This window comes from Vanrija pseudolonga, chromosome 1, assembly GCF_020906515.1.
Source record: "Vanrija pseudolonga chromosome 1, complete sequence".
NCBI lineage: Eukaryota > Fungi > Basidiomycota > Tremellomycetes > Trichosporonales > Trichosporonaceae > Vanrija > Vanrija pseudolonga.
Genome location: NC_085849.1, coordinates 2,449,924 through 2,467,773, shown reverse-complemented (window position 1 = coordinate 2,467,773; position 17,850 = coordinate 2,449,924). Strand labels below are relative to the sequence as shown.

General features: G+C 62.3%; 10 protein-coding genes across 10 annotated transcripts; 5 read left to right on the top strand and 5 right to left on the bottom strand.

The window, feature by feature from the left end:
• Positions 1-1,077: 1,077 nt before the first annotated feature.
• On the top strand, positions 1,078-2,756 carry cbf5 (H/ACA ribonucleoprotein complex subunit cbf5). The gene is made up of 2 exons (XM_062767396.1): positions 1,078-1,907; positions 1,965-2,756. Exons 1-2 carry the CDS (start codon positions 1,145-1,147, stop codon positions 2,678-2,680), a joined length of 1,479 nt encoding a protein of 492 aa, XP_062623380.1. The 5' UTR covers positions 1,078-1,144; the 3' UTR covers positions 2,681-2,756.
• A 265-nt stretch (positions 2,757-3,021) lies between these two features.
• dapA (Aspartyl aminopeptidase) lies at positions 3,022-4,455 on the bottom strand (the record flags this gene model as incomplete). The annotated part of the gene is made up of 1 exon (XM_062767395.1): positions 3,022-4,455. One exon carries the CDS (start codon positions 4,453-4,455, stop codon positions 3,022-3,024), a length of 1,434 nt encoding a protein of 477 aa, XP_062623379.1.
• Positions 4,456-4,894: 439 nt separating this feature from the next.
• On the top strand, positions 4,895-6,050 carry rps-17 (40S ribosomal protein S17). The gene is made up of 4 exons (XM_062767394.1): positions 4,895-4,958; positions 5,167-5,249; positions 5,605-5,675; positions 5,730-6,050. The coding sequence occupies exons 1-4, from the start codon at positions 4,956-4,958 to the stop codon at positions 5,999-6,001; spliced, it is 429 nt and encodes a 142-aa protein (XP_062623378.1). The 5' UTR covers positions 4,895-4,955; the 3' UTR covers positions 6,002-6,050.
• Positions 6,051-6,686: 636 nt separating this feature from the next.
• LOC62_01G000935 (uncharacterized protein) lies at positions 6,687-7,607 on the top strand (the record flags this gene model as incomplete). Its single annotated transcript, XM_062767393.1, has 1 exon — positions 6,687-7,607. One exon carries the CDS (start codon positions 6,687-6,689, stop codon positions 7,605-7,607), a length of 921 nt encoding a protein of 306 aa, XP_062623377.1.
• Positions 7,608-9,120: 1,513 nt separating this feature from the next.
• On the bottom strand, positions 9,121-11,428 carry GOT1 (Protein transport protein GOT1). The gene is made up of 6 exons (XM_062767391.1): positions 11,358-11,428; positions 11,270-11,317; positions 11,013-11,202; positions 10,904-10,975; positions 10,781-10,862; positions 9,121-10,695 (listed from the first exon to the last, which is right to left on the bottom strand). Exons 1-6 carry the CDS (start codon positions 11,377-11,379, stop codon positions 10,654-10,656), a joined length of 456 nt encoding a protein of 151 aa, XP_062623375.1. The 5' UTR covers positions 11,380-11,428; the 3' UTR covers positions 9,121-10,653.
• On the top strand, positions 9,461-10,015 carry LOC62_01G000934 (uncharacterized protein; the record flags this gene model as incomplete). The annotated part of the gene is made up of 1 exon (XM_062767392.1): positions 9,461-10,015. The coding sequence occupies one exon, from the start codon at positions 9,461-9,463 to the stop codon at positions 10,013-10,015; it is 555 nt and encodes a 184-aa protein (XP_062623376.1).
• Positions 11,429-12,425: 997 nt separating the features above from the next.
• Positions 12,426-13,706, top strand: LOC62_01G000932 (uncharacterized protein; the record flags this gene model as incomplete). Its single annotated transcript, XM_062767390.1, has 4 exons — positions 12,426-12,880; positions 12,921-13,039; positions 13,086-13,414; positions 13,455-13,706. The coding sequence occupies 4 exons, from the start codon at positions 12,426-12,428 to the stop codon at positions 13,704-13,706; spliced, it is 1,155 nt and encodes a 384-aa protein (XP_062623374.1).
• Positions 13,707-14,092: 386 nt separating this feature from the next.
• LOC62_01G000931 (uncharacterized protein) lies at positions 14,093-14,446 on the bottom strand (the record flags this gene model as incomplete). Its single annotated transcript, XM_062767389.1, has 1 exon — positions 14,093-14,446. One exon carries the CDS (start codon positions 14,444-14,446, stop codon positions 14,093-14,095), a length of 354 nt encoding a protein of 117 aa, XP_062623373.1.
• A 987-nt stretch (positions 14,447-15,433) lies between these two features.
• LOC62_01G000930 (uncharacterized protein) lies at positions 15,434-15,897 on the bottom strand (the record flags this gene model as incomplete). The annotated part of the gene is made up of 2 exons (XM_062767388.1): positions 15,434-15,470; positions 15,560-15,897. The coding sequence occupies 2 exons, from the start codon at positions 15,895-15,897 to the stop codon at positions 15,434-15,436; spliced, it is 375 nt and encodes a 124-aa protein (XP_062623372.1).
• Positions 15,898-16,741: 844 nt separating this feature from the next.
• On the bottom strand, positions 16,742-17,182 carry LOC62_01G000929 (uncharacterized protein; the record flags this gene model as incomplete). The annotated part of the gene is made up of 1 exon (XM_062767387.1): positions 16,742-17,182. One exon carries the CDS (start codon positions 17,180-17,182, stop codon positions 16,742-16,744), a length of 441 nt encoding a protein of 146 aa, XP_062623371.1.
• Between the last annotated feature and the right edge of the window lie 668 nt (positions 17,183-17,850).

Here is a 17,850-nt window from a genome sequence, read left to right as displayed (position 1 = left end):
TAACCGCTTGAGCCTGCCAGCTGCCAGCACCATCTCAGTCACTCCTCTCTCTCTCCTCCAACGCGTCATCGGCAAAAGTGGGTTGAATGTTACCCGTCGAGCCAATAAGATCGGGCCGTTTCATAACCACAATGACATGTTAGACCCGGACCATGACACGAAATAGACCCGACGATCTGAGGGCGAATAAGACGTGGGTTATGTCAACTTGACTCGATTAGGACTAGGTATTAATAACATTGAGGCTGCCATTAGCAACCACAGACACACTACCCCTGACCACCCCGCGCATATTCTGTTCAGCCTTTATTACGCCGGATACCGCCGAAAAGCTGCTCTCAGCGCTTGTCATGAAGCTCGGCGGCTCTCTCTCTCTTTGCATGCTGGCTCACGACTCGCTCTGACCGCGGTTAACGAGATACATAACGAGCCCCGACCATCGCCGTCGCCGACAGACGAGCGGACCTCCCGCCGCTCGGCAACTTCGCCTACTCCCCACTGGCTGGCTGGACGGACATGGTAGGGAAGTGCAGTTCATGGCGTCGGCCTTCCCTGGATCGACAGCGAGGGATATAAGATGATTACTATTGCACCGTCGTGCGCGGTGATTGGGACGTGTGTGTGTCCGCCCGCAGTCGTCGAGGGAGCGAGGTTCGTCATCACTCAACACCACACTGCACCGGGGCGTCAAAACATGTGTAAGTCGTCGGTACGCGGCCACGGCGTCTCCGTCAGCACCGACAGACGCCCCGATACACCCGGCTGTCGGTGCGGAGTGATCATCATGAAGGTGGTCTCGTGTCGGCGTGGCTCGTCTATAAGTCTTGCCCCTCTGCGTCGGGGTGGCTTTGATGCATGCGATGTAGCATAGGCAAGAGGTGAAGGCCTTTTACGGTGAATGACCTCCCCATCTGGCTGGCACCTCCACTGCCACACCGCCCACTGCGGTCCATGCACTCGGGGATATCTGGTCCCACGTGGTTCCTGCATACGTAAGAGCTGCTGGCTCCATACGTCAGAATTTTGATCCCGCTGCCTCCATTCTGAACAATTTCAGACGAGGCACTCCCAGTCGGACCACAAGACCACCACAGAAGAGGGGCAGAGAGTAGCACCTACACCACCACCAACAACTCCGACAACGATGCCGTCGGTGAGCGAGATCCAGCAGTCGGGAGACTTCACCATCAAGAGCGAGGCGGTCACGCCCAAGCTCGACACGTCGCAGTGGCCGCTGCTGCTCAAGAACTACGACAAGCTCCTCGTCCGCTCGTCCCACTTCACGCCCATCCCCACTGGTGTCTCGCCCCTCAAGCGCGACCTCACCTCGTACGTCCAGTCGGGTGTCATCAACCTCGACAAGCCTTCCAACCCCTCGTCGCACGAGGTTGTCGCTTGGCTCAAGCGCATCCTCCGCGTCGAGAAGACTGGCCACTCGGGCACCCTCGACCCCAAGGTCACGGGTTGTTTGATCGTCTGTATCGACCGCGCTACTCGTCTCGTCAAGAGCCAGCAGGGTGCTGGTAAGGAGTACGTCTGCGTCGTCCGCTTCCACGACAAGGTCGAGGAGAAGGCCTTTGCCCGCGCTCTCGAGACCCTCACCGGCGCGCTCTTCCAGCGTCCTCCCCTCATCTCGGCCGTCAAGCGTCAGCTCCGTGTCCGTACCATCTACGAGTCCAAGCTCATCGAGTACGATGACCAGCGCAACCTCGGCGTCTTCTGGGTCTCGTGCGAGGCCGGAACCTACATCCGTACCCTCTGTGTCCACCTCGGTCTCCTCCTCGGCGTCGGCGCCCACATGCAGGAGCTCCGTCGTGTCCGCTCCGGTATCACTGGCGAGAACGACGACGTCGTGACCATGCACGATGTCCTCGACGCCCAGTGGCTCTACGACAACACCCGCGATGGTAAGTGGCAGAACGGGCATTTGTGGCGGCAACTTCGGCGCTAACGTTTGTGTTCAGAGACCTACCTCCGCCGCGTCATCCGCCCCCTCGAGTCGCTCCTCACCAACTTTAAGCGTATCGTCGTCAAGGACTCCGCCGTCAACGCCGTCTGTTACGGTGCCAAGCTCATGATCCCCGGTCTCCTCCGTTACGAGGCCGACATTGAGGTTGGCGAGGAGGTTGTCCTCATGACCACCAAGGGTGAGGCCATTGCCGTTGGTATCGCCCAGATGTCCACCGTCGACCTCGCCTCGTGCGACCACGGTGTCGTCGCCAAGGTCAAGCGCTGCATCATGAACCGCGACCTCTACCCCCGCCGCTGGGGACTTGGCCCCAAGGCCCAGGAGAAGAAGAAGATGATCAAGAAGGGCGAGCTCGACAAGCACGGCAAGAAGATTGACGGTGTTACCCCCGCCACCTGGTCCAAGGAGTACGTCGACTTCAACGAGGAGGGTGCCCCTGCTGCTGTTGGCCTCGTGTCGACCCAGCCTGAAGCGTCCACTTCTGCCGCCCCTGCCGCCGCCGCCCCCGAGACCCCCGCTGCCGACGAGAAGAAGCGCAAGCGCAAGTCTGAGGCTGCCGACGAGGCTCCTTCCACCCCCGCCGACGGCGACAAGAAGAAGAAGTCGAAGAAGGTCAAGACCGATGACGGCGAGGAGCGCGAGGAGACGGCCGAGGAGCGGGCAGCTCGCAAGGCAGCCAAGAAGGCCAAGAAGGAGGCCGGAAAGGCTTAGAGTTGGCGACGGGGATTTGGGGCCTAGCATATGTACTTGTATCTCTTCTATCATGCGATAGCATCGCACCTTGAGAGGGTAGGGGATGGGGAGGAGGGGACGTGTGTGTGGCTCGCGCAGGAGGGAGGTTGTGTGGGACGTCGGCAGGAGGGGAGGTGTCGTGTGGGGTGTCTCAATCTTATTCCCATTTGGCGTGTCCTCAACCTGAGGCAGAATCGACGGCACTCTTAGTAAAGCTCGCCCGTCTGCTAATAATTGTGCATGCGCAGCCTTAACCCGGCTTCTGACTCTTGTCCATTCGCGCCTTCAACCCCAAGTCTGTCTATCGCCTCATCCACCACCTACTCGTCGTCGACAAGCAGCTCCTTGTTGACCTGCGAGTAGACCTCGAAGAAGGTCTTGAAGAGGTTGATGTAGTTGCGGACGTCTGCCGAGCCGGCCGTCTCGCGGATCGAGTGCATTGAGAGCTGGGCGATGCCAATGTCCACGGTGCGCACATGGGTGGACAGGTGAGGACCAACAGTCGAGCCGCAGGTCGAGTCGTTGCGGATCTCAAACTCCTGGGTGGGGACGCCCGCGCGCTGAGCGATACGGCGGAGGAGGAAGGTCGTCTGCGCGTTGGACGTGTACCGCTGGTTTGCGTTGGTCTTGATGACCACACCGCCGTTAATACGCGGCGCATTGTTCTTCTCGTACCGCTCGTCATAGTTGGGGTGGATGGCGTGGCCCATGTCGGCAGAAATAAGGAACGAGTTGGCCAGGATCTGGTAGTAGCCCCTGTCGGCGTTGGGGAGCTTTGTGAGCATCTCGACAAACGAGGGGAGGAGGTTGGACTCTGCGCCGTGGTGCGAGACGGAGCCGACCTCCTCGTTGTCGAAGAGGATCACACAGCGGACGTTGGGTTCGTCGCTGTCCTTGCCGGACGCGGCCTCGGCCTCGACCGCCTCGGCGAGGCCTTCGATCGCCGCGTACGACGTGTACAGGTTGTCGAGGCGCGGGGAGAAGATGAACTCGTTGTTCAGGCCGCCGACGGCCGACGGCTGCGTGTCGAACAGCGACAGCTCAAAGTCGTGAATGTCGCCGACGTTCACGCCGAGCTCGTCGGCAATCACAGCGAGCAGGAGCGGGTGGTGGCGCTCCTCGGCGAACGAGGGCTTGGGCTTGCCCTCTGGCCCCGGGGTGCCCGCGCGGCTGCCATTGAGCTGCTCGTTGATCAGCCCGAGAACGGGCAGGAACTGGGTCTCCTTGTTAAACTTGAGCTGGTCGTTGACGCCGCGGTCGAGGTGGATAGCGAGCGTGGGGACACGCAGAATCGGCCGGTCAATCTTGACGAGCTTGGACGTGAACTCGGACTTGGCGCCGGGCGTGGCGACGATCACGCGGCCGGCAATCGACAGGTCACGGTCAAACCAGGTATGCCACAGGCCGCCGCCGTACAGCTCTGTGCCGACCTGGAGGTATCCGACCTTCTCCTTCTTGCTGACTGGGCGGACCTTGAGGCATGGCGAGTCGACGTGGCCGACGGCAAAGGAGACGGCGTTCGGCGTGCCCTTGGGCGGGAGCGTGAACGCCACAATCGACGACTGGTTGCGCGTGTAGTAGTACTTGCCGCCTGGGACCAGGTCGGCGTGCTGCTCGCGCTCCGAGAGCTTGGCGAACCCGGCCTTCGTGAGGCGCTTGGCCAGGTTGGCGACGGCGTGGAACGGCGTAGGCGACGCCGTGACAAAGTCGCAAAACTTGGTGGCGTCGACGGGGGCGGCGGCGGGGAGCTGCATCGTGGTGGTTGTGGTGGTGGTAGTGAGCGAGGAGTAGAGACGGCGAAGCGTTACTCGCATGGATGGGCGAGTGTAGCAGAGGTGAGGTTGGCTGCGGTGCGATGGCGCGCGATGGGCTCGCTGCTGTCCACGCGGTGCACGCGGCGCATGACGCAAATAGGGACCACAGTGTGATGGAGGCACGTGACGACAGGCGGTGATTTCCGAAATTACATAATCTCGTCACCTGAATCGAAACTATCGGCGATGCTAAAATCCGACGCCAAAGATGCCATTACGTGTAATTCATTGGTGGCTGTTATCAATTTGATCCTCACCCCAGCGTCTCCGACCCAGCCAGGCAGGCAGCACACGCCCCGCCCTCCCACCACCACCCTGCCCGCCAGCCTGCTGCTGCTGCTTGCTCCCTCCCACTGCCCCTCCGCTCGCCGCCTGCGAACTCGACAACCACTCAAGCCAAGTGCAGTCTCGTTCTCTATTCCTCAAGAACACTAGCCAAAATGGTGCGTGCACGACAGCGACAGCGACGACGACAAGACCGAGCAGGGCAGTAGTGCTGACAGTGACCGCGTCTCCTCCTCATCGACCCCGACTATACGATTTATTTGCTCGCTCGCGACCCTCGGCGCCGCTGAACGACAACTTTTCGATGGCCTGTCCTCGTCTTGCTCCTCTCCTCTGTCGACACTCTCGCTGCGATTCTCACAACAGGGTCGCGTCAGGACCAAGACCGTGAAGCGTGCTTCCCGCGTTCTCATCGAGAAGTACTACCCCCGCCTCACCCTCGACTTCCAGTGAGTGCGCTTCGAGGCGCACGCAGGCAGCTGTGGATTGCGACGGGACGAGCTTGGCATGGGAGATGGGAGAGCGAGCGCAGAGGAAACTGGGAGCAGGGAGGGGACGCTGGCCGTGGAGCGCAGCGCAGGCGATGGCTGTGGACATTGGATCAGGCTGTCGGACACTTTGGTGTCCTACAGCTGGGTCGTCAAGTCTCGACAGCTCCCGCCTGCAAACGGCCAATCGTCCCTCCCACTGCCTCTGGATCCTCTGCGCATCGTGCCCGGCATCCCATGCCTTTTGGCCCGTCGCAACCAAGCAAGCGTCGCGCCTCTAGCAATTTTTACCCCAACACGCGACTAACAATCACAGCACCAACAAGCGTCTCCTCGATGAGGTCGCCCAGGTTCCCTCCAAGCGTCTTCGCAACAAGATCTCGGGCTGTGAGTGTCGCGCGGGTGCAGCTTGACGTAGAACACCCACTGACGCAACCCCAGTCACCACCCACCTCATGAAGCGTATCCAGAAGGGTCCCGTCCGTGGTATCTCGTTCCGTCTCCAGGAGGAGGAGCGTGAGCGCAAGGACCAGTACGTTCCCGAGGTCTCGGCCCTCGCCGTCTCGCCCGAGTCGCCCCTTGAGGTCGACAACGAGACCAAGGACCTCCTCCGCTCGCTTGGCCTCGACGCCCTCCCCGTCAACGTCGTCGCCGTCTCGGCTTACCAGCCCCGCGAGCGCAAGCGCCACATCCCTGGTGCCGCCAAGGCTTAAAGGGCGTTGTGACATTTGTAGCGTGATGGATGGCTTCATACTCATGGCAGTGTGCCGAGCGGCGTATAGAAAGTGTACGCCGCGAGGTTGAGACAGGAGATGGGGTGAACAATTGACCAAGCAGAATCTGGCGTGTCTTGAATCTGTGGTGATTGCCGCTGCGGTGTCACAGCTGAAGTGCAAGTGAATGGTTGTGGGGTGTATGGATGAGGTAGTGGCGGTGGTGGTGCAGTAGCCCGCAGGTCAGCGGAGGCCGTCGCCGCCGTCACTGTACAGTTGAAGCGAGGCAGAGTGGCACCGACCGCAACGAGTCGAGCGTCGGGGTGTCGGCGACCTGTGACGTCTCGGCACCGAGTCTCCTCGTACTGGGCTTCACCGAGCTTCACCGAGCAAGTCATCGTGGAGGGCTATGGGTGTAAACTTTGTCGTGGCGCCTGCCTGCCTGCTTCTACGTGGAAGTGGAGGTGGGCCACGCCACACCACACCGCCTATGTTGTTGTTCGCCACCCGGCATCGCCCCGCCGCCGTGTCGTTCGTTGATCGAGTCAGTCGCACATATACCCCGACGGCGAGCGGTGCACCCTCTTTCTATCCCTTATAGCAGCAAGCAGGGCGAGCGGTCTCTGTCCCCGCTACTCGCCACCCATCGCACGCGTATATAACCAACCACAACATTTACGGCCCAATGGAACTCGCCAAGTCGTTCGTCTGGTACATCATCTCGCCACCCCGCCTGCCCACCTTGTCCTCCGTGCGCCGCGACACACCAATGTCGTCCTCGTCCCCTCGCGAGGGCCAGCTCCACGCCACATCCTACACGTCGCGCGAGGTCGCGCTTCCCGACGACTTTCTCGTCGCACAGCCTGACGACGCAACACCCATAACCTACGCGCCGATCCGGTGGGCCGACACGACGCTGCGCGAGAACGGGCCATACTACGCCGCTGTGCTCGACGGCGTGCTCTCACCGTCCGAGTGCGCGGCGCTCATCGCCTACGCGGAAGAAAGCGTGACCGGCAAGCATGGCGACAGCAGCGCCTGGCGCCCGGCGCTCGTCAACGCCGGACCAGGCCTAGAGGTCCTCATGACCGACTACCGCAACTCTGACCGCATCGTCTGGGACAACCAGACGGTCATGGACCGGCTGTGGGCGCGCATGGCGACGATCCCGGAGGTGCGCGAGCGGTTAATGACCGCGAAAGAGGGCAACACGGCCTACACGTTCAACCGGGTCAACGAGCGCGGACGATACCTGCGCTACGGGCCAGGCCAGTTCTTCAAGCCCCACTGCGACGGGCCGTACTACTACGAGAAGGACGGCAAGGCGTACCTCACGTTCTACACGATCCAGCTGTACCTCAACGACGCGGTCGAGGCGTTTGACAGCACGGCAGAGGCGAGCGCCGCCGGCGCGACGCTGCGCGGCGGCTCGACGGCCTTCCTCGACCGCCGTGGGTCCGACCGCCGCGTAGACGTCTACCCCAGGTGTGGGCGCGTGCTGCTCTTCCAGCACGACATGCTGTACCACTCGGGCGAGCCGGTCAAGGAGGGCATCAAGTACACGCTCCGCAGCGACGTGCTGTTCGTTAGCGACGAGGCGGTGTAGGCGGGTGTAGTGGGGTCGGGGTGTTCGGAGGCAACACGTAAGGAGTAGACAGCATGTAGAGTAGCAGCAGAGCATGTATGCAAGGAGTGAAGGAGACGACACGGACATGGCATTGTGAAGGGAGACTGAAACGAGGGAGACTGAACAGCACACCCAACGCCGCTGTGATTGTCCGCAGGGTAGTCCACGCGCTGCCCGTGGCGCGCGCGAGGCACTGTGCATGTGTCGAGCACGGTCAGTCACGCACGCCCAGCTTATGCCAGACTGACGCGTCAGCAGCGAGCGCCCAGCCCTCCCCCAGCGCCCAGCTCACACGCAGCAGCACTGCCGCCATCCCGTTGGGCAGTTGCGGCGAATGACGCTCGCTATCATCGGTGGGAGCGTGGTGTGGTGTGGCGGGTGGCGCATCGCCCGCCGCCCGCCGTACGGGTACCCATGGCGCGGCTGGCGACACGCGATAGGGCAATTGATACGCCGTCGTGTCGTCGACAAGCCAGTTGTCCACGACGCGCCCATTGCTGGGCCGCCCCCCTGTCTTCCTTCCTTCCCGTGTATGCAGGCCCAGAACATCTCACACCGGACCGGGTATGGTACGCCGCTGCACCCGACGCACGCCCAGCATCACGTCGTGAGAAGGCGGACGTCGCTGTGCGGGCGGAGCGGTTCGGACGACCCGAGGCTGTTGCCGCGGCGCGCGATTCCCGGACGGACGGTTGCGATTCCAGCAGCAATGGTGACAGAGTGCAGAGTGCGCAGTGCCCCGCCTGCCGCCGGAACACTGTCGCCTGCCAGTGCCCCGGTCGAGACTGCCAACCAAGCCCGCTTAAACCGAGCACGTAACGCGGTGGGCTTGGCGTCGGCCAATGGTCCGATCGTCGCCAGTCGGCAGCTACGCGCCGGTACGGTGCGTGTGCACCAAGCACGCACGCAGGCAGACAGGCCAAGCAATGCAAGTAAAATTGTTGCTTACTCCTGCATGCACATCCGCTCAGGATCGTCTGTCTCGAGACGAGCGAGGCGAGGCGTCCGCTTGTCCGACTCGTGTCGTCGTCGCGGTGGGCCCACGTTCATAGCCAGGCAGGCAGTAGACACAGGGTAAACAAAGCCCGCCGCCGCCGGCGCCGTGGTCCGGTCATTTTCTTTTTCTAGTTGTCGCCACTGTCGCTGAATTTATTCTGAATGATGATGCTGATTTTGCCCCGCGCGTAACCCATTCCCACGCTACGTACGGTTCGTGCATGCCGATGTAGCCGCGGGTCGGCGGCGACTGCGTTAGCTCTGTGGCGAGGGACATTGCTGCATGCAGGCAGACAGGTATGCAGCGCGACGTCGCCGAGTACGACAAAGAGTACAGCCACTGCAGCACTGTAGCCCTTCCCACGTGCCCGGGTCCGGTTGCCGCCTGGCCTTGCCTGCCTGCCTGCGTGCGTGCCGCTGCGGGCGGCGGTGGTTGTCCCGGCCCGCTTATCACGTTTATATCACACCACCCCTTTTGTATATCACAAAGCAACCAGAACAGCACCCAGGGTGAGGACATTTGTTTGCACCCCCTCCCTTCTACTCTCGCCCTCTCTATATCCACCTGGGACAAGTTGTTGTCGACAAACTTGTCATCACACACACCATCACCTTGCGTCTTGACAACTTGCTACAGCTACAACAACAGCAACCGAACGCCCGAGCCCCAACCCCCCCCCCTCTGACATTGCTCGACACGCGGCAACTTTTATTGTACCCTGCAGGCTCTGCGTGATTCATCAATCCCCATTCCCACCGCATCGTCGCCACCCATTGGCACAATCACCTTTGACCCCCACAACCACACCCACAAACCACATCAACATTTGCCCATCATGGCGTCGATGGACGATCTCATCGCTACCATCAACGGCGGCATGCACGTCGGCCAGCAGTCGGGCGATCTCAAGGAGCTGCACGCAAAGCTCACCCAGACGCTGCACCAGCCCTCGCTCAACCACTATCGGCCGATCCCGCCCGCCACGTCCCAGGGCCCCCACGACTCGGAGCCCGTCCCCCCGCCGGCGCCAGTGAGCTCGTGGAACGAGCCCGCGCAGCCGGCCGCGCACCTGCTCAGCTCGGCGGGCTCGGCGTGGTCGACGGGGCTTGGAAACTCGCCACGACAGACACTCGGTGGCGGACCCCTCGTCTCGCCGGCCAATGGCTCGTCGGTCGCCTTTGTCGGCCGCCGCGAGACGGGCTTCAGTGCGCCGGTCAAGAACGAGCAGCCCAAGGCGCCTAGCTCGATCCACCGCCCCCACCACAACACGGTACTCCCGTCAAATGCGTCCCCGGTCGACACGGGCGGCTTCTCGCACGACGCCTTCCGCCCACTGTGGGAGTCGAACGAGCCAAAGTCGCACTGGCAGGGCTTTACAAACAGCCGATAGCAGTGACGATGGTGACCCGACGACGACGACGAAGACCAGTGTTCAGAAGCAGTTTGTTTCGCATAATCAAAAGCCGGCGCGCCCGTTCGACTAGCCCACTTGCCGACCACGCCGAGCTCGCCGCCCGCCACCAGTCACGCCAACCACCCCCAACCCAACCCACGTTCGAAGCGGCGGCAACTCCGCACCCACCACTCGCACCACCACCACCTTCTCACAGCCTTACATGTACACTATTGTACAACTTTTGACCACCACCCGCACAAAACATGCGCTCCGAGCCCGAGCCCTGGCGACCATCGGCTGTCCCCCGAGGTCGACCCCGCGGTGCCGGACCGCCGTTCCGAACTTTCCCCCTCCGCCGCGTCACTTATTCACGCCGTCGCGGCTCGCAATGTTCACGACCACCGTACGGCTCCGTGTCGCCGTGCATGTCCACACATATCATCATAGACGTCCCGTATGTGATCATTCGATGCATGTACCCATTACTGGGAGTGGTGGTGTGGCGCGCGGGATTACCGCCGCGCCCTATAATGTAGCAAGCAGGCCGCGCGGAGCTCTCGCCGCCTCGCCTCCTCGCTTCCTCGCTCAGCTCACAAGATGTGCTGCACCAAGTTTGCTGCCGTGCAACAAGTCTAAACTGCGCTCTGTCTGACGCCCGCGAGCCGGTCGGCAGCCTACTGCGCGTCAGCCCTCTGTCTGCCCACCTACACAGCCACAACCACGCCGCCGCAACCGGCCGGCGCCGACTCCCCGACCTACCTGTCTGATGTAGGGCAGCGAGAGGAAGGATCCAATGACGGGTATTTGCCTGAGCGCCTGCAGGACGACGGGGAAGAAGGAGCTGTGCGGGGTCAGCGAGCCGTACTTCGCCGCTATACGCACCCGAATAGCCCGATAAAGCCCACAAACTCGACGAGAATCCCAATCTTGGGCCACTTTGCAAACACCAAAATGCTGTCGGGGGTCAGTCTCGCCCCCAAGGCGCACGTACATGCCGCCGAAGAAGCACACGGTGCCGCGCCACTTCTCGCGCCGTGAGAAGAAGTAGAACGTCCGCGTGGGGCCGATGATGAGCGGCAGGCCGGTGAGGAAGAGGATCTGGGGGGTGAGCGGGCGGGCAGGGGCACAGCTACTCACGTTACCCAGTGCCAGGAGGGGGCGGTCGAAGAAGAGGAGGATGGCTGCGGGGTGGGTTAGTATCGCGCTCCTGCGCGCGATCACGCGACGACGACGGCGCGCGCGACGTACCGAGGAACTGGAGGAACACGCCGGCAGCCACGAGGCCGACGCCGATCTCTGCGCGGGTTAGTGGGAGCAGCGCACAAAAGAGGCCCACTTTGCCTGTCGCTGAGCCACATCGTGTATGGCGATAGGATAGGATGGGAACGACGCGTAGGTTGGTGTTATGTTGTTTGTCGCGGCGACGCCGTCGCTCGCTGGCGTCTCAAATGAATACTGCAGGCGGAACTGGCGTCGCGGTGGCGGATGCGGTGGAGACGCGGGCTGACTCCACGTGGCGGCGGCGGCGCGTGGCTTTGGTCCCGCCGCTGTGTGTGGTGAGCGTGGCGATTGACGTGGCTGCGATGCTGGCGATGTTGGCTTTGCCCTGCGCTCAAGGACGCGACGTATGCACTTGTGCTTGCTCATTTGGGGGTTCGGAGCTATGTGACAGCACTGTACATCAATCTGCACCATTTCCCTGCTTCCGATCCGTTCGGGGTCGAGGTTCTCGAAGCCCTACAGGGATTCGGCGACACAACGTCGTGGCCGTCTTGTCGTCAACGCCTGTCTTGTCACAGCCCCGCTGTCGACGCTCGAACTCCGTCGGCGTGTGCCCCAGTGGCGCCGTGTACAGGTGTGGCCTCCCATATCTTCCCTCGCCCATCGGCTTATGTTACCAGTGACTCCTTTCTCACAGGGCTGGGGTCCACAGCTCGTGCGACTCCGGAAGCACCAACAGTGGTCGGCCTCTGGGACAACGCACGACACGAGGCGATGATGAGATCACAGTCCGATGAGACACCAGCAAGATGCACACAAGTGTGGCGATGCGATGCCACCTCCGACGGACGTGTTCCTCGACGTTCCTCGACGCCGTCTCTCCCCCCCTCGTCACCAACTTTATCCCCCCTGGCCGTGTTCCAGAGTATGGATTCCAGTCCAAGCAGACGGCGGACCTGACCGAACCCTGGTGCTTCTGAAACTGCTTGTTGGCGCCTCGCTGCACCGCGAATCTGAGCTTACGACGATACACGACCCACTCTTCTGCCCGTTCGTGAGCTTGTTGCACGTCTTCACGACCAGCTGAAGCTGTCTCACGAGCGAATGTTTGTGCCAAGACCTCTCGCAACGGTATATAACCAACAAGAGCAGTGGCACAACGCACACCAACAACTCAAGCACAATGCTCACCCTCCAACTCGCAGTAAGCCTCCTCGCGCTCCTCGCGCACGCCGCACCAGCACCAGCCCCCGCCCCCGCCAAACCCTGCGTTCCGGGCCCCGAGCAAAAATGCATCCCCGACGGACCGGGTAAGGCAGCCGGCACGATCCCCAAGGTCAGCGCACCTCCTAGCCTGGAGGGCATTGGCAAGGGTGCCGGGGGGGTCGGAGTTGCTCAACCCAACCCCGAGCCAGCCCCGCAGCCGGCCCCGGCCCCGGTCCCGGCGCCGCAACCAGCCCCTGGCGGTTCGGGGTCATTGCGACCCGTGCCCGGTGGGAGTGGCACCGGCTCCGGCGGCGGCAGTGGTGGCGGTGGCAGCACCGGCTTTGGCAAGGGCGGCAATGGCAAGAACCTCCCCGGTCCCGAGCTCCAGCCCATGCAGAACTGGGACTGGGAGGTGTACGCCAAGTACTCCGCGTGAGTGTTGGGGAGCCATTCTACGTGCACTAAGCCGCAGCATTTCAAAGTGCGAAGGCGATCAGGTCAAGCCGTGGACGTGCACGCTGTGCCAGGACCTCAACAAACGTGGCAAACACCGAGTCCTGATGCACGGTGGTGACGGATGGCTCCCGAAGCGTGCGTAGCGGCCGCGATCTCGTCTAGGTCAAGCTGACTGGGGCAGACTATGTTGTGGTCAATGAGGACCACAAGCACGCCATCCTTGCCATGGAGGGTACTGTGCCTTTGGGCAACCTCTTCAACGGACAAGGTGCGGCGCGCGAGCTGGACCAACAGCACGACCCTGGGGCTCCCCCGGACGTGCGCGTGCGCGGGGGCTTCTACAACGTCGCGAACGGGATCGACGACCGCACCAAGGACTTCCTAACAACTGGGGTCAACGATGGCTCCATCCAGCACATCATCCTCGTCGGCCACTCGCAGGGCGCGGCAGCCGCCGAGATCCTCGGGCCACGACTGACAAGCCGCTACAACGGCAAGGCGACCGTCACTGTGCGGGGGTTCAACCCCCCCGCGCACCGGCACGGCCAAGTGGGCCGACTACGTCGAGAAGACGATCGAGGCCAATCGCTTCCGCTACGTGATCCACTCGTCGGACAGCGTGCCGCACGAGCTCAAGCAACTCGAACTCCCGTCCACCGTCGCTGGCGGCGGCGGCGGCAAAGTAGACGCCATCCACCCGCGGGGCGAGACCTGGATCACCCCGGCCGGCGAGTACGTCGACTGTCCCGGGAGGGAGAACCCCCAGTGCTCCCAGGGCCAGACGAAGCTTACCACCGAGTAGTGAGTTGAGTATGTGTCATGGACGCTAACCTGTCCAGCCATAGCGGCCCTTTCTGGGGCGTGAAGCTCACGTGCGAGGGCAAGTAGGCTTACGCGCTGGGTATAGATAGCGACCCTCGACTTAAAGGCCTCATGATGTGGATGAATGAACCATTGATGCAGCCGTCTTGTCATTGACTATGTATTGGGGGATGCAGTGCCACAGGCAAGACCCTGACGGCGGGGATCAAGCTGCTCCTCGCGTGAGGCTCAGGACCGGCGACGTACAACGAAAACAGAGTGTCCATAGAACGCGATCTGCGAGGCGCTACATCTGCCGACATGGGAGCAAGAAGGCAAGCGAGTTGGATTTCTACGACCACCGCGTGGTACGTCTACGCCTGTGCTCTAGGCATCTTGATGGGTGTCGTTGTCGGGGTCGCGCTTCCAATGGGGCGCACCCTTGCCGAAGGTGCGCGCGTCGACCTCGATGTCGGCTTCGGCGTCGCGCCGCCAGTGAGGTGCGCCCTTGCCGAAGGTGCCCTCGTCGACCTTGGCGTCCGGGCTGGGTTCGGCGTCGCGTCGCCAGTGGGGGGCACCCTTGCCGAACGTGCGGTCGACGACATCCGCGTCACGCTTCCAGCGGGGTGCACCCATGCCGAAGGTCCGCTCGTTGACGTCGGCGTCTGCTTCCGCGACGGCAACGGGGGCCGCGAGGGTCGTGGCGAAAAGCGCGAAGAGGAGGACTGCGGCTGTCTTCATGGTGTGAGTTGGGTGGGTGTCGGGGTTTAGATGGACGGACTCCTGACACGGGGGTTATGTACCTCATGCCGTCTCGCCCAGTGTATGGTACCGGAAGCATACAACATGCGTGCACTGCACTGCCCACGAGATAATGCGATGTGGTTGCCATCCCGCACGGCCCACATCCCCGTCATGTGGATTGCCACATGTGCCGTCAAATGTGCCACAACCGCCCCGGATCGTCGTCGGGACGAGCTTATTGTGCTCCGGGCTCGGATGCAGAATGCGGCCATCGAAGGGTACGCGGGGCTGTCACTGCGTAGACGGAGTGAGGCCTATGCTTGCTGACTCGTAGCTCGACGGCGGCGAAGACCGCTGACACGGGTCGTTGCACTGCTGTGACTCGCTCACGCCTGGCGACGGACGAGCCCCGGTTGAAGACCAGGTCCCGTTCCCAATGATAAGCTCAAGCTCGTCTGTTCGTAAGCTACGGGACAATCATGGCAACCCAGCATCTACTGGGGGTCCAGACCACCACCTCGCCATACCTCGCACACTGACACCGCTCGCAATAAGCTCCCGAGACGGGCACACACGCCCCAGTGACACTCGCTCGCTGCCTGAAGGTAGAGTCGCCCTTCCGTTCAGGTGGCCCCCACCTGCCAGTCCCGCTGGGAGTACCCCCCCCCCCCCCTCAACCACCACACACAGCCTTGAGCACTGGTAATGAGCCCCGGAGGCTCCGAGCCGGGCCGGTCCCGGATCCCGTGCAGTTATTGCCCTTCCACAGGTCGTCAGCTGGGGTAACGCCACACTTAGATGTGCCACTCTATTCAGTCACCCCGGTACATTCCGTACCTGTACCGAACTGAGGTAACTCTCTGTCGTCCTGAACGAATCCCTACGTTCGGTTCAGTGCAACCAATCGTGCTGAGTGATGAGCGGCGCCACTGGTAGTGGGCAGAGGGGGCCTGCTCCCGACATATATCCTATACCATTCATCGGCTACGGGACGAACTTCTCAAACCCCACACCTCCTGCTCTTGGACTGGGGTACCAGACCTCCAACGTGCTACACCGATGCCGCCTTTACCTAGCTCATAAGACAGACCCAGCGAGCCGCGTACTTACTCCTGCTCAGCGGCAGCATCCCGCTTCTTCCAACCGGGCGGGCCCCAGCCACTACCAGGACCACCGCCGGTACCACCGCCCCAGCCTTGAGCGTCGGCACTGCGCTTCTTCCAGCCGGGCGGACCCCAACCACCTCCAGGACCACCGCCAGTACCCCCGCCCCAGGTCTGCGCGTCGGCGTCGCGCTTCCAGCCGGGCGGGCCCCACCCGACGGGAGGGCCGCCGGTACCTCCGCCCCAGCCTTGGGCTTCGGCTGCGGCTTCGGCCTTCGGGGCGGGGACGGGCGTGGCGAGCACGGTGGCCGCCAGAGCCGCGATGAGCGCGAGTGCGACCTTCATGGTTTGTGGGTGAGTGGAATCAGTGGGTCGCTGAGCTGCGGTTCTTATGCTCTGTGACGGGCGAGGTTCATGCCTTGTTCGCTGCAGGGCATGGCGAGGACAAAGGAACGCATCGACCCAGAATAGTGTGGTTGGTAGGGCCGAGACAAAGGTAGGTTCGGTGTGAGGCACCGGTCTCGAGCTTAAACCTCCTACTGGGTCGGAGTCGGGGTCAGTCAACGCTTCGGAGCTCCGAGTTCGTTGCGGGACTGGGCTTTGTACGCATCGATCCACGTACTATCCACGTGAACACGGCGGCCATCGCGATAACATCGACGACGTGGGGACCATTGCGTGTGAGGGGCTGCGGTTGGTGAAGGGGGAAATGATGCTCAAAGTGTGCGAGGTGATTTGAATCGAACTGATTTCTTTAGTGTGACGTGTCGCGTCGATTGGGCACGCGCCTGATTGTGTCGCTTGAGCGCTCTGCGGAGTGCCGTCGGCTACTCGCTGCGACATTCCAGAGTCGACCACGCGGGTTGTCCTAGCAGGGTAAGTGCATGAGTGGGATGCATACCGACGACAATGTGGTATGCACCTGAGGGTTGAGGAGCCGATACATGGGTAACGTGGACCCGAGGCACCATCTCGAGCTTAATCCTCCTGACCTAGTGCGAGGTAGCGCCACTGACTCGTTAGTGTCAGTGCCACACCATTTGGTCTACACATGTCATTCTCGTTACATCCACTACGAGTTGGCCGTGTCTACCAGCGAACGGCTCAAACGAGAGTGGGCATGAAAGATTTTTGAAAGGTAGGGTCCGGTCCTGTGCGTGTGAGGACGGTTTCATTGACGCGACTTACGTTACTGCTCCTCGCTGGCCTCAGCGTCCTTCTTCCACTTGGGGGGACCCGAGATGGCGCCCCAGCCGATGAAACGCTTCCACTTGGGAGGACCAGAGATGGCGCCCCAACCAATGAAGGCGTCAGCATCCTTCTTCCACTTGGGGGGACCAGAGATGGCGCCCCAGCCGATGAAGCGCTTCCACTTGGGGGGGCCAGAGATGGCACCCCAACCAATGAAGGCATCGGCGTCGCGGGTCTCCTTGTCGGCCTCGGGGGCGCGGGCCTCGACGGCCTCAGCGTCCTTCTTCCACTTGGGGGGTCCGGAGATGGCGCCCCAGCCAATGAAGCGCGCCGCGTTGTCGGCCTCGGGGGCGGCGACAGGGGCAGCGTCGGGAGCGGCCACGGGGGCGGCGATGGCCGAAGCCGAGAGGGCGAAGAGGAGGGCAAGGGAGACCTTCATGGTTGTGGTTGCTGAGAGGTTGGTGGGAGAAGGGGGAGTGGAGTTGGACTTGGCCCGACGGGTTTAAGTACGCGTCGCCCCACATTGAAAATCGGACGAAACGCAGGCGGCAGTCGCGAGGGTGGTGCAAGTGTGCCGAATGTGCCGCGACGTGGGTCATCCGATGCGCCTGGGAGCCGGCACACAAGGGGTTCTCAGCAGATGGTGCCGCGAGGACGAGGGTTGATGACGAGAGTCCGGACGGATGCCTAGCCCCAAGGTCAGCTGGCCCCCCCAGGTGCCACGGATAAGCGAAGAGTGTGTGCGCGTGTGTGCCATGGACGGAGAAGCGGCTGGAGTACCTGGGTTCCTCCTATCAATCTGCCCTGTCTTCGGTTTCCGCATCGTCCTGGGTTCGTCTGCTGTGGACGTGAAGTGCTCCAGCTGGCTCGGCAGCCGGATGCCTTGGGCCGGGCGGACATTGACTGGCTGATGACGGCACGCCTAGCAATATGCCGTCACTGGAGCCCCCGCGCCGACCTGGAAGTGATTCCTGGCTCCCCAGCTGTCCTTAACTCCGTCCAGACGCGCCTGAAACGCCAGGATCGCCCAAGCGTTCTGGGCCGTGCTTGCAGGGCTTTAACGCGAGCCACGACAGCCACGACAGCAACATGAGCCACAGGTTGGAG